Source organism: Thamnophis elegans, chromosome 3 (assembly GCF_009769535.1).
Source record: "Thamnophis elegans isolate rThaEle1 chromosome 3, rThaEle1.pri, whole genome shotgun sequence".
In the NCBI taxonomy this organism is placed as follows: Eukaryota; Metazoa; Chordata; class Lepidosauria; order Squamata; family Colubridae; genus Thamnophis; species Thamnophis elegans.
The window spans coordinates 149,056,527-149,070,678 of NC_045543.1; the positions used below are offsets into that span (position 1 = coordinate 149,056,527).

General features: G+C 45.4%; 1 protein-coding gene across 1 annotated transcript; it reads left to right on the forward strand.

The window, feature by feature from the left end:
* Positions 1-1,425: 1,425 nt before the first annotated feature.
* On the forward strand, positions 1,426-8,599 carry LOC116505772 (myogenesis-regulating glycosidase-like). Its single transcript, XM_032213156.1, has 2 exons — positions 1,426-1,513; positions 6,461-8,599. Exon 2 carries the CDS (start codon positions 6,496-6,498, stop codon positions 8,551-8,553), a length of 2,058 nt encoding a protein of 685 aa, XP_032069047.1. The 5' UTR covers positions 1,426-1,513; positions 6,461-6,495; the 3' UTR covers positions 8,554-8,599.
* The last annotated feature ends 5,553 nt before the right edge of the window (positions 8,600-14,152 follow it).

The window sequence follows — 14,152 nt, forward strand, 5'->3', positions numbered from 1 at the left end:
GTACTCTCTGAGCTACTGGAGGTGGTTTGCTTAGAGACATTTCCTTACCCAACTAGGTAACATCATCAGTGCTAGAAGGGAGTGAGGTTTGTGGAGGAAAGAGGAGACGGAAGAGGCGGTCCTTAGTGCTTTCTGAGCTGGGTGGTTTCTTCGCAGACGTTTCATAACCCAACTAGGTGACATCCCCAGTGCTAGAAGGGAGTCGTTTGCTTGCAGACAAGGAGGAGGAGGAGGAGGAAAAGAGGATTGTGTGGAGGACTCTCTGAGCTTGCAGACATTTCATTAACCCAACTAGGTAATTTAATCAGGGCTAGAAGGGAGTAGGGTATGTTCTCTCTGCTTTTATACCAATGGCTCGTCCTCTCAGTGTTGGTGCAAATATTATTGTTGGTGTCTTGAATAGGAGGTTTCATTGATTGTCTGAGTTGATAGCGCCTTGATTGGAATATTGTTTATTTCTTGATTGTTGGGGGAGGAGGAGGAAGAGGAGGAGGAGGAGGAGGAGGAGGAAGGAAGGAAGGAAGGAAGGAAGGAAGGAAGGAAGGAAGGAAGGACTTGGTACTCTCTGAGCTTGGTTGTTTTCTTGCAGACATTTCATGACCCAACTAGATAACATCACCAGTGCTAGAAGGGTGGGAGGATGTGAAAAAGAGGAGGAGGGAGAGGAGGAGGAAAGGAGAAAGAGGAAGGGAAGGTGGGAGGAGAACTGTTGGGTCTTCGGTCCTCTCTAAGCTTGGTGTTTTTCTTGCAGACGTTTCATTACCAAACCAGGTAACACCATCCGGGGAATTCTGGGAGTTGAAGTCCACTTCTTTAAAGTTGCTAGATGTGAGAAAGTGGCAGAGACCTATTTATTTATTTATTTATTTATTCATTCATTCATTCATTCATTCATTCATTCATTCATTCATTCATTCATTTATTAGACTTCTATAGCGCTTAATAGGGCTTTCTAAGCCGTTTACAATTTTTTTTTTTAGCAAATTGAGTCAGCAACTTGCCCCAAACAGTCCGGGTCCTCATTTCACCCACCTCGGAAGGTTGGAAGGCTGAGTCGACCTTGAGCCGGTGAGATTTGAACAGCCGAACTGCAGATCAAAGTCAGCTGAAGTGGCCTGCAGTACTGCACCCCTAACCACTGCGCCACCTCGACTTCACCAATGGGCTTCTGCTCCCTGTGGCTTTGTGTGGGATTTATTATTTGGATCTATTTCTGCCTTTGACACCCCCCCCATCCCCTCCACGCCCGCTGCCAGAATTCCTTCTCTAAAGTGTCTTCTTCTCCCTCCTCCCCCCCCCTCTCTCCCCCCCCCCCAGTTATTTCAATGGCCAGAGCTATCCTGGCGCATCGCCAGCTGGGCAACGGGATTGCATAAGTATCCTTGATCAGCTGAGCTGGACGGAGCAGCAGGCGTGAGAGGCGCTGGCCCGAGAAGGGAAGGCCGAAAAATTGCAAAAGAAACGCCCCCCCTCGCCTTCCAAGAAGCAGGATTGCTAAATTAGGTCGCCCAAGGTAAACAACATCTGTATTCTGGTGCGGTTGTTTGTATCCTCCCAATAGAAGACAGAGGAAGCGGTTTCACATAAGGCAACTCAGTGGAATAGAGTTGATGGGGAAAAATGTCCTTCTGGGTTCAGCTCCAAGTGGGGGAAAAGACACTGGAAACGTGGAGGCTGCTTGGGAAGATTGATTGATTGATTGATTGATTGATTGATTACATTTATATGCCACCCTTTTCCCCGAAGGGGACTCAGGGTGGCTCACAATTCAATCAGGGAAGGAGATACAGACAGGGGGATAAAAAAGACGAGACATAACAATACAAAATTTAAAAACACACAACAACCATATCATTCGAGAAGGGGGGCAAAAACTCTTTAGCCCCAGGCCTGTTGGAACAGCCAGGTTTTAAGGGCTTTGCGGAAGGCCTGGAGGGTGGTGAATCTCCACGGGGAGTTCGTTCCAGAGGGCCGGAGCAGCCACAGAGAAGGCCCTCCTCCGAGTAATCGCCAGTCGACACTGGCCGGCGGATGGAATTCGGAGGAGGACTAATCTGTGGGATCTAATCGGTCTGTTGGAGGTAATTGGCAGCAGGCGGTCTCTCAAGTACCCAGGTCCAATACCATGAAGGGCTTTATAAGTGACGACTAGCGCCTTGAAGCGCATCCGAAGACCAATAGGCAGCCAGTGCAGCTCGCGGAGGATAGGTGTAACGTGGGTGTACCGAGGTGCACCCACAATCGCTCGCGCGGCTGCATTCTGGACAAGCTGAAGTCTCCGAATGCTCTTCAAGGGCTGCCCCATGTAGATGGTTTTAATGGTGGGCAGCATCACGGGGCTTCAGCTCCTGAGCAGAAAAGGGGGAACGCATGCTTCCAGATGTTGGGTGAAGGGAAAAAGAGGGGAATACTTTCATGCCTTAATCCCATCACCCTGGATCTGAGGGGGGGAGATCTTTGTTATGTAGAGTAGACCGGCCCGGGCTTTTTAAAAATTGCCATTGACAAAGGTGGGGGCTATTCAGAGTGAGTCTGTTTCCTGCCTAAAAAAAATGTTTCTCCATTTCTTATCCAGGGAAATATAATGTTCTGCCTTTTCAATATTTCCCAGGATATTTCATTCTTCTAGGAGAGGGTGGTGGGTGTTAACTTCCTACAGAATAACAGAGTTAGAAGGGACCTTGGAGGTCTTCTAGTCCATCCCCCTGCTTAGGCAGGAGACCTTACACCGCTTCAGATATATGGTTATCCAATCTCTTCTTAAAAACTTCCAGCGTTGGAGCATTCACAACTTCTGGAGGCAAGTTGTTCCACTGGTTAATTGTTCTAAATGTCAAGACATTTCAGCTCTAGGTTGCTTCTCTCCTTGATTAGTTTCCATTCATTGCTTCTGGTCCTGCCTCCAGATGCTTTGGGGAATAATTTGACTCCCTCTTCTTTGTGGCAGCTCCTGAGATATCGGAAGATACTATCATGTCTCCTGTAGTCCTTCTTTTCATTAAACTAGACACACTCAGTTCCTGCAACCGTTCTTCATATGTTTGAGCCTCCAGTCCCCTAATCCTCTTTGTTGCTCTTCTCTGAACTCTTTCCAGAGTCCCCACATCTTTTTTAACATCGTGGTGACCAAAACTGGATGCAGGATTCCAAGTGTGGCCTCATCAAGGCCTTATAAAGTGCTCAAAAGCCTCTCCTTCAGAGCTACAACAGAGATCCCGGGTCTATTTGTTTAAAAAAATAATTTTATTACACTTACTGAAGATCAGGTGGTACTCAAATTATGGCCACAAGCGAGCCCCGAATTTACGTCGCAAGAGAAGAAATGTGTTGAGTGGGTTTCGCGACTTTTCCCACCGCATCTGTGGAGCGAATCACCGCCGTTCTTAAATTAGCCACACGGTCGTTAAGCGAATCCAGCTTCCGCTGTTGACGTGGCTGGCCAGAAGGTCGCAAAAGGGGACGCTGCAACCGTCATAAATACGAGTCGGTTGCCAAGTGTCTGGATGTGGATGACGTGGCCCTGGGGATGCTTACAACGGTCGTTAAGTGTGAAAACTGGTCTTGAGTCACCTTTTTTTCCAGTGTTGCTGCAGCTTAGAACGGTCGCTAAGTGAACTGTCATAAGTCGAGGACTGCCTGTATAAAATTGAAATGAAAGGGGGGAAATGAGGGAGGGATAAGAGGAGAGAGCGAGAGAGAGGGAGAGAGGGAGAGAGAGAGAGAAGGTAGAAAAAGAAAGAACAGCATTGACTTCCGACTGTTTTTATAGTGCAGCAGTAGAATAAAACTGTGACAAGTTTTTACTTGTAGGTGCTTGATACAGGCAGTCCTTGAATTACGACCACTCATTTAGTCACCATTTCAAGTTACAACGGCAGTGGAAAAAAAATCGCTTGTGATCATTGTTCACATTTACTACCACTGCAGCTTCCCCGTGGTCACATGATCAAAATTCAGAGGCTTGGCAAACGTCTCGTGTTTACGACGGTCGCAGTGCCCCAGGGGTCACGTGATCCCTTTTTGCGACCTTCTGACCCACAAATTCAATGAGGAAACCTGATTCGCTTAACAACCGTGTGACTAACTTAAGAACTGCAGTGATTCGCATAACGGCAGTGGTAAGATTGGTTGTAAAATGGGGCAAATTTCACTTAACGACTGTCTCGCTTAGCAACAGAAACCCTGGACTCAATTATGGATGCTGAGGACTACCTTTAGAACAGTGTTTCTCAACCTTGGCAACTTGAAGATGTCCAGACTTCAACTCCCAGAATTCCCCAGCCAGCGAATGCATTCGCTGGCTGGGGAATTCTGGGAGTTGAAGTCCGGACATCTTCAAGTTGCCAAGGTTGAGAAACACTGGTTTAGAGTGAGACAGTGGTGGGATTCAATTTTTTTTTACTACCAGTTTTGTGGGTGTGGCTTGGTGGGGAGAGCGAGTGCGTTCAGAGAAGCGTTGTGAGAGTTGTGTTGGAGAACACCCAAACCAGCATACAGAGACACTGCAGTTTAAATAGGCTTTTACTTTCGTGGAAATAGAGGTATCAGAATCCATCAAACAGTCCAAGTCATACACGGATAAGGCAGTCATCGACGTCTTTCAGTTAAGGGATAATCCAAATAACACAGTCCAGTATCATATAATCAGTTCGGTAGACAAAGTTTGCTAGCAGTTGCAAAACTTACAATAGCTCACGCTGATCACTATACGGCACTTCTAACAGCCAGCTTCCAAACACTCAGATCAGATCAGCATCTAACAGTGATTCTGGCTCCTTCTTATGGCTGCTTGGGGAAACAGCAATCAATCACATTTACAGCATGATTTAAAGAAACAGGTACAGCATTGTTACATGATTTATATATTGCCAACCCAACCTTTAGATTATATTCCTAACAGTGCCCATGGTGGGCGTGGCCATGGTGGGCGTGGCCATGGTGCAAGTGACAAGGGACTCGTGCCAGGGGCACCTGTGGTGGCCAAGTGCTAAGGCAGGATTTCTCTGATGCCCTCCCTCACTCTCACTATATTTCCTTCCTTCCTTCCTTCCTTCCTCCCTCCCTCCCTCCCCCTCCCTCCCTCCCTCCCTCCCTCCCTTCCTTCCTTCCTTTTCTTCTTTTTCCTTCCCTCTTCCTTCTCTTTTCTTCTTCCTTCCCCTCTTTCCTTCTTTTTCCTTCCTCTTTCCCTTTCTCCTTTCCTGTCCCTCCTTGCATGCTCAAATGCCAAAGGGGGAAACCTTTCTCCTTCGGTTTTGTTTTTCGTTTGGGTTTTTTCTTTTTTCTCTTACAATTCTACGTATACATTCACGTAGTTATTATTATTTTTTACATTCGTCGTTCTTACACATTTGTCATTCCATTTGCAAGGTTATAATATGCCATTTGGGTTGCTTTGTTTACCATCCTTCGCCTGTTTTGACACCACCTTCTTTTCCCTTTCTTTTCTCCCTCCCTTCTCTACTTCCTTCCTTCCTCTCTCCTTTTCCTTCCTTCCTTCTTCCCTCTCTCCTACTCCCCTCTTCCCCTTCCTGCCCTCTCTCCTTCTCCCTTTCATCTTCCGCTCCTATCTTCCTTCCCTCCTCTTCCTCTCCTTTCCTCCTCTCTTCCTTCCTTTTTCTATTGTTGTAGGTGTCTCTTTCAGCTCTTAATTTTCATTTTCTTGGGATGGTATTCCCGCAGACCCAAAAATAGTGGAATATCATTTCTTGTTCCCTTTCCTTCTCAAATCTCTCCTGATTATGTTTTCCCCCCCTTTGTATCTTACTTTTGAATATATACTTAAAATTATTTTCTTCCCTATTTCCCCCCCCCTTTCCTTCCTTCGCTACTTAATGCCGTATCGTCAGGGTTCCATATCTTCCCCCTTACTTTCTTTGCTGTATTCTTTCTCTAACCATTCATAAAATCTTCCCCATATCTTGAAGTACGCCCGATTCCTCTCTGTCCTTTATTTTCAAGGTCCTTTAGTTTTTAGTTTGTTTAGATAGCCCTCTGCCAGCGAAAACTAGCAATAGCAATAGCAGCCAGACTTATATACCGCTTCATAGGGCTTTCAGCCCTCTCTAAGCGGTTTATAGAGTCAGCATATCGCCCCCACAGTCTGGGTCCTCATTTCAGGATGGAAGGCTGAGTCAACCTTGAGCCGGTGAGATTTGAACCGCTGAACTGCAGATAACAGTCAGCTGAAGTGGCCTGCAGTACTGCACCCTAACCACTGCGCCACCTCGACTCTGAGCCTGAGTCCTCCGTCGCCCTGCTCCCTGTTTTCACTGGCAGAGGCACCATGTTTCCAGCCCGGCCCGGGGGCCAGATCTAAGCACCACACGGGCCAGATCCGGCCCGCGGGCCTTAAGTTTGACACCCCCGCTTTAATGTGGACTAGCCGTACCTGTAACAAGAAACTTATCTAATCAGCAAAAACCAACCAAAGACAGAATTTAATTTTTCTTTTCCTCTCAAGGGCAAAATCCATATTGAGCTCCTGGTTCTACCGAAATGAAGACCCAGCCCTTCCATCGCCGAGGGAAAGGAGAACATCTGGAGAAGGAGCAGGAAGCCAGGCAGATGCCTCCAGCACCCTCACCGTCTCATCGTCCCTTACTCATAATGGGCTTGCTTCTAATAGTGGTAGCACTTGGGTGTTCCTATGTCGTTCTTTTCCAGACGACAGACGGAATGAAGATGGAGATGTTGGAGTTACGAAAGGGCGGGTTGGCCCTCAAGAACCGGGATGGAGACGTCATCTTCAGGTTGACCTTTCAATCTGGTGTCCTTGACCTGGAGTCCTGCTTCCAGGGAACAGACACGTTGACTTGTTCTAGGACAGATAAAAGAAAAATCCGTTTCATGATCAGAGCAATTAAACTAAAGAGGCCCCTGAGCTGCTACTCCATCACCTGGGAAGAGTTTCTAGCAGAGACGGTGGTGGACCACAAAATGTTCTTGGGAGATGCCTCCTGGTATGGAGGCTATGAGACGAGTGTCCAGCATTGGCCAATCCAGCTGCCAGGAGACCAGGAACCCATGCCTTACGTGACCAGCGATGTCTACTCTTTTCGGAAGAGTTTCGGAGGTGTCCTGGAGAGATATTGGTTGTCCTCCAAAGCGGTAGCTTTCAAGATTGATGACTCGGTTCCTTTCCACCTCGGCTTCAACGCCACGGAACCCTCCCTTGTTTTCCAAGCCAAGTATACAGATTCTCCATATGGTTCTTTGCTGGAGAATCAAGCTTTGCCAAGGCTATGTTACCATGTCTGCGCGTCTCCTGACATGACTTCCACCCACAAATACATGTCCCAGAATTATTTCAGGAGACCTTTGAAGGTTCCCTCAGAACAGATCTTCAGGTTTCCAGTCTGGTCCACTTGGGCCCTCTACAAAAAGGAGATTGATCAAAAGAAAGTTCAGGAATTCGCCCAAATGATCCTGAAGCACGGATTTAAAGCCAGCCATATTGAAATCGACGACATGTACACGCAGAGTTACGGAGACTTCGAGTTCGACATCTTGAAGTTCCCTCGGGCAGCAGAAATGTTTGAAAATCTTAAGAAAGACGGGTTCAACGTTACAGTTTGGGTCCACCCCTTTGTCCACGAGAAATCACCCAACTTTAAGGAAGGAATCGAGAAACGTTTTTTTGTCGCGCAACGAAACGAGGGCCCCCCCGCCATGGTGAAGTGGTGGAACGGAATTGGCGCCATCTTGGATTTCACCAACCCTGCCACGCGAGATTGGTTTCACGCTCACTTAAAGGAACTTGGCTTAAAATATGGCATATCTTCCTTCAAGTTTGATGCCGGAGAGACGTGCTACCTTCCCAAAGAATTCACCACCTTCCAGCCTCTTCTGGATCCAAACACTTGGTCCAGGTATTACGCAGAAATGGCCAGCCCTTTTTATGAGCTTGCAGAGGTTCGTGTGGGGTACCAGACGCAACATATCCCGTGTTTTGTCCGTATTATTGACCGGGATTCAATCTGGGGATACGAGCTTGGGTTAAAATCCATAATTCCCACAGTTCTAAGCATTGGCCTTCTGGGATACCATTTCATCCTGCCAGATATGATCGGTGGGAATTTTATCCCAGGTAAAACCGGCGGGGCTTTGGAAATCCCGGATCGGGAACTCTACATCCGTTGGCTGGAGTTGTCCGCCTTCATGCCGTCCATGCAGTTCTCCATCCCACCTTGGCTGTACGACAAGGAGGTCGTCGAAATCGCCCTGAAGTTCACCAAGCTTCACGAGTCCTTGGTGGCCCCTCTCTTGCTGGAGCTGGCCGGGGAGATCACCACCACGGGGGATCCCATCATACGGCCCATCTGGTGGATCTCTCCCGGGGACGAGTCTGCTCACAAGATCGATTCCCAGTTTCTCATCGGGGACACCTTGATGGTGGCTCCAGTCTTGGAGATGGGAAAACAGGAACGGGACATCTACATCCCGGCGGGGAAATGGCGGAGTTACAAAGGAGAGCTGTTTGAGAAGACTCCCACGCTGGTCACGGACTACCCCGTGGATCTGGATGAGGTGGCTTATTTCTTTTTGGTTCCTTAAATCTCTCCAGGCCAAACTGTCCCAAAGGAACTTTTTCAGGAGATAACTGGACTTCCCTGTTTTTTCTTTTGAAGACATTTTGCTTCTCATCCAAGAAGCTTCTTCAGCTCTGGCTGGATGGTGGGGAAGGGAAGGATTTATATTCCTTGCAGACAGCTGGTCATTTGCCTCCTTTTAGAGGGTCCTTGAGGCCACTTAGAGGTTTATCTCTGTCCTCAGGGTCACCTGAGTGGTGCAAATGGTTCCTGTAGTCTGCAATTTTTTTCCTCTGGAAATCCATTCCTTCTCCCACCCCATTCCAAGGGTCTTCATCCCAAATTGTGAAGTCTATAGAGATTCTCAGTTCTCCAGGTCCTAGTTGTCCCAAAGGTGTTTTTCTTCAAGAGGCAACTGGACTTTCTTTCTTTTTTTCTTTGAAGATGTTTTACTTCTCATCCAAGAAGCTTCTTCAGCCCTAACTGGATGGTGGAGAAGGGAAGGATTTATATTCCTTGCAGGCAACTGGTCAGTTATTTGCTTCTCATTCAAGAAGCTTCTTCCGCTCTGACAGGATGGTGGGGAATGGAAGGGAGGAAGCCCAGTTGCCTCTTGAAAAAAGCTCCTTTGGGACAACCATGACCTGGAGGGCTGAGAATCTCTACAGACATTTAGCTACACAATTTGAGGAACCATTTGCACCACTCAGGCGACCCTGAGGACAGAGATAAACCTCCAAGTGGCCTCAACGACCCTCTAAAAGGATGCAAATAACCAGCGTGTCAGCGTTCCAAATATCATGCAGAATTAAATCAGAGTCCAAGGCAGAGCTATCCTTAAAGTTCCAATTTAATAAGACAGACATGTTGGCACATCTGTGGAAATCCCAATTCTGAAAACTTCCTGGGATTCCACCCAGTTGAAAGTTCATGATCTTATCCCCACATCCATAATTCCATCGCATGGTCCAATCTTCTTCTTCCACGCTGGCATCTCCACCCAGCTGGTTCCGGTCAGGTGCAGAGGTGCGGAGACAAAAGATGACCTTGGGTTTCTAGAAAAGAATGACAACAACACATTCCACAATTCCACTCCTTTCTATTTCCCCCCTCCCAACTACTACACTAATGAAACAGCACAGTGAAATAAAAGAGAGTGTGGCAGGCCAAAGATCCTAAAAGGGATATAAGAGCCGAGGTGGCGCAGTGGTTAGGGTGCAGTACTGCAGGCCACTTCAGCTGACTGTTATCTGCAGTTCAGCGGTTCTAATCTCACCGGCTCAAGGTTTACTCAGCCTTCCATCCTTCCGAGGTGGGTGAAATGAGGACCCGGATTGTTGGGGGCAATATGCTGACTCTGTAAACTGCTTAGAGAGGGCTGAAAGCCCTAGGAAGCGGTATATAAGTCTAACTGCTATTGCTATAACTGCAGGCCTGACATAGCGATCTGCAAGGACTATAAATCCTTCCATTCCCCACTTTCCTGTCAGAGTTGAAGAAGCTTCTTGGATGAGAAGCGAAACCTCTTCAAACCAAAAAACAGGAAAGTCCAGTTGCCTCCTGAAAAAAACACCTTTGGGACAACCATGACCTGGAGGATGGAGAATCTCTACAGACTTTCTCCAGGCCAAAACTTATTGAAATTCTCTTGAAATTCTCTTAGAATCATGCAGTTGGAAGAAGACATATCATTCAATCTTCGGGTGACGCGGATTTGACTCCAAATGTTTATTTTTTTGATGAAGGATGATTTATTGCTCACAATTATTTTTTCCTAACACATGGCAAATGTGTCTTTTCATTCTGCTGAACCTTCACAGCTGACAAGCTGTTCGTCTCAGCTGTCCATGATGGGGAAGAATTGTTATCTTAGCCCAGCAGATGGGACAATCAATACCAGGGTGACTAATCAGGGAATGGGTAACATGGAGAGAAGGACAAATGAATGTCACGACGGCTTCATCTCAACTTCTTCTCCGGGAATATTTAGGTCTCTAGGTAACATTATCAGGCTCAAAGGGAGTGGTGTTTGCTCTCTGTCTATGTGCCAGTGGTGTGCACTTCCTTGATTATAATGTTGTTTGCTGCTTGGTGGTTGATCTGGCATTAGGATAGATATATGACAGATAGATAGATAGATAGATAGATAGATGGATGGATGGACGGATGGATGGACGGATGGATGGCTGAATAAATGGAGAGACAGAGATAAGATTGGTATATAGGTAGATGAGAGACAGATGAAAGGTGATAGAAAGACAGAGATTGAGACTGATAGATAGAAAGATAGATGAGATCAATAATGATAGACAGACAGACACACAGATGATGGAGGGAGGGAGAGAGAGACAGAGAGAGATGAAATTGGTATATAGGTAGATAGATGAGAGAGAGATGAAATTATAAAAAAATAGAAAGATAGCTAGAGATCGAGAAAGAGATAGAAAGATAGTGAGATGAGATTGATAGGTAGGTAGGTAGGTAGGTAGGTAGGTAGGTAGACAGACAGACAGACAGACAGACAGATGATGGCTAGAGATAGATAGATAGACAATAGATAGATAGATAGATAGATAGATAGATAGATAGATAGATAGATAGATAGATGGATGGATGGATGGATGGATGGATGGATGGATGGATGGATGGATGGATGGATGGATGGATGGAGAGACAGAGATAAGATTGGTATATAGGTAGATGAGAGACAGATGAAAGATGATAAAAAGACAGAGATTGAGACTGATAGAAAGATAGACAGATGAGATCAATAATGATAGACAGACAGATGATGGCTGGAGAGAGAAACAGAGAGGGATGAAATTGGTATATAGGTAGATAGATGAGAGAGAGATGAAATTATAGAAAAATAGATAGAAAGATAGATAGCTAGAGATCGAGAAAGAGGTAGAAAGAGAGCGAGATGAGATTGATAGGTAAGTAGGTAGATAGACAGACAGATGATGGCTAGAGATAGGTAGATAGATGATAGATAGATTATAGATAGATAGATGATAGATAGATAGATAGATAGATAGATAGATAGATGATAGATAGATAGATAGATGATAGATAGATAGATAGATAGATAGATAGATAGATAGATAGATAGATAGATAGATAGATAGATAGATAGATAGGATGGATGGATGGATGGATGGATGGATGGATGGATGGATGGAGAGACAGAGATAAGATTGGTATATAGGTAGATGAGAGACAGATGAAACATGATAGAAAGACAGAGATTGAGACTTAGAAAGATAGACAGATGAGATCAATAATGATAGACAGACAGATGATGGATGGAGAGAGAAAAACAGAGGGATCAAATTGGTATATAGGTAGATAGATGAGAGAGAGATGAAATTATAGAAAAATAGATAGAAAGATAGATAGCTAGAGATCAAGAAAGAGGTAGAAAGAGAGCGATGTGATTGATAGGTAAGTAGGTAGATAGATAGACAGACAGACAGATGATGGCTAGAGATAGGTAGATAGATGATAGATAGATGATAGATAGATGATAGATAGATGATAGATAGATGATAGATAGATGATAGGTAGATAGATAGATAGATAGACAGACAGACAGACAGACAGACAGACAGACAGACAAGATGGATAGATGAATGATAATTATGATAGACCAAAAGACAGACACATACATACATACCTACCTACCTACCTACCTACCTACCTACCTACCTACGATAGATGGATGGATGGATGGATGGATGGATGGATGGATAATAATTATGATAGACAGATACATACATAGGATTAGATTAGATAGATAGATAGATAGATAGATAGATAGATAGATAGATAGATAGATAGAGATAGATAGATGATAGATAGATAGATAGATAGATAGATAGATAGATAGATAGATAGATAGATAGATAGATATAGATATCAATAGAAGCGAATATTTGTAGCTCAGGGATGAACTGTAGGGTCCTTGGTGCTCTTTGAGGTTGGTTCTTGTCTTGCAAACATTTCATGACCCAACTAGGTAACATCATCAGTGCTCAAAAGGAGGGGGGTTGTGGGGAGGAGGAGGTCTATGCGGTCCTTGGTGCTCCCTCTGGGCTTTTTTTGTATTCTTGCAGTTGTTTCACTAGCCAACTAGGTAACGTTCATCAGGCAGAGGACGGTGGGGGTCCTTGGTGGTTTCATTGTTTTCTTCCAGATGTTTCATCACATAATATCAATTGAGGTGCCATCATATAGATGAAAAAGACGACTTTTTGATGATGCTCAAAGTTTCAAGCAATATTTCAAGCATCAGCTCAAAACAATTATATTACCTGTTCTGTCCCAAGCCTCTAATAGATACTGACGCAGACTTGGCTGTCTGCCACAACTAAGGAGGGAGATAAGCAACCCCTTGGCTAGGAGCCCAGAAAATTATCTCTATGAAAACAAGGCTTGAACTCACGGAATTCTCCCAATCTTTCTCTACGCCTGGATTAGTAAACTGTTGTTTTCTGCGAAATTTCCCTCCCGTCGGCCCACCTATAAGCTCTCCGGGAGGGACCAATCAGTAGCCACCTGTTCCTATTTCCTTCTGTAACCCTTTTTCCAAAGCTGCTCCCTCCTCCTCGCAGCCCTACGGATACATAAGTCAGGGACAGCCTCCCTCTGTTCTTCCTCACTGCTCCCTGACTCAGACACCACCTGGTGGCCAACAGGCCTCCCTAGTCCCTGCTCTGACTCCGAACACCCCCCCAGAGTCTTCCTCAGCCTCCAGGGCAGTCCCATAGTGCTCATCCCTGTCAGATTCCACCAACAGCTCAGCCGGCCGCTGTTAGGCCACAACACTGCCTCGATCATCACCGCATACTATGTAGTTTCCATTGTTTGTATGATTATTCACGTTATTGTTTTCTTGGGATTTTCATTTTTATATACGCACCTTCCATTTGAATGGAAGCCAGATCTGCAATTTAGAAAAATGGCATACAAACAATAAATATGAAATATCCCAAAGTGACGTTTGGGGATGTATGTATTTTATATTTCTAGAGGCGGAGGGATTTGGGGTTCCAGACCTCTGAATTTTTCACTTTCCAGAGAAGGTAGCAGAGAATGTGGAATTCCACTTGCGGTCCAAAGAACAGATTGAATACAAAGCAAAAATGTGGAGAGAGCCAGCAATCGTGTTTTCCCAACTGGAAATCTGATTTCCAACTGTACCTTGCATTAAAAATATTAACTAACATTTTAACGGAGAGGTTATTCTCATAGGAACCAGAAACCAGGGCCTGCCCGTGCCTTACAATCTAAAACAGTGTTTCTCAACCTTGACAACTTAAAGTCCTGTGGACTTCAACTCCCAGAATCCCCCAGCCAGCTATGCTGGCTGGGGGATTCTGGGAGTTGAAGTCCACAGGACTTCAAGTTGTCAAGGTTGAGAAACACTGATCTAAAATGTGTGTGTTGAGTTTACAACCATCTGCAAAATTTGGGTGAAGAATGGAATATAATGTGTTCACAAGGTCAACTTGTTGGTGTGAACACTGCCATTGTGGTTTTATTTTGATCGCAGTACAGATTGTCCTTGACTGGTTGCTTGACAGAATAACAGAGTTGGAAGGGAGCTTGGAGGTCTTCTAGTC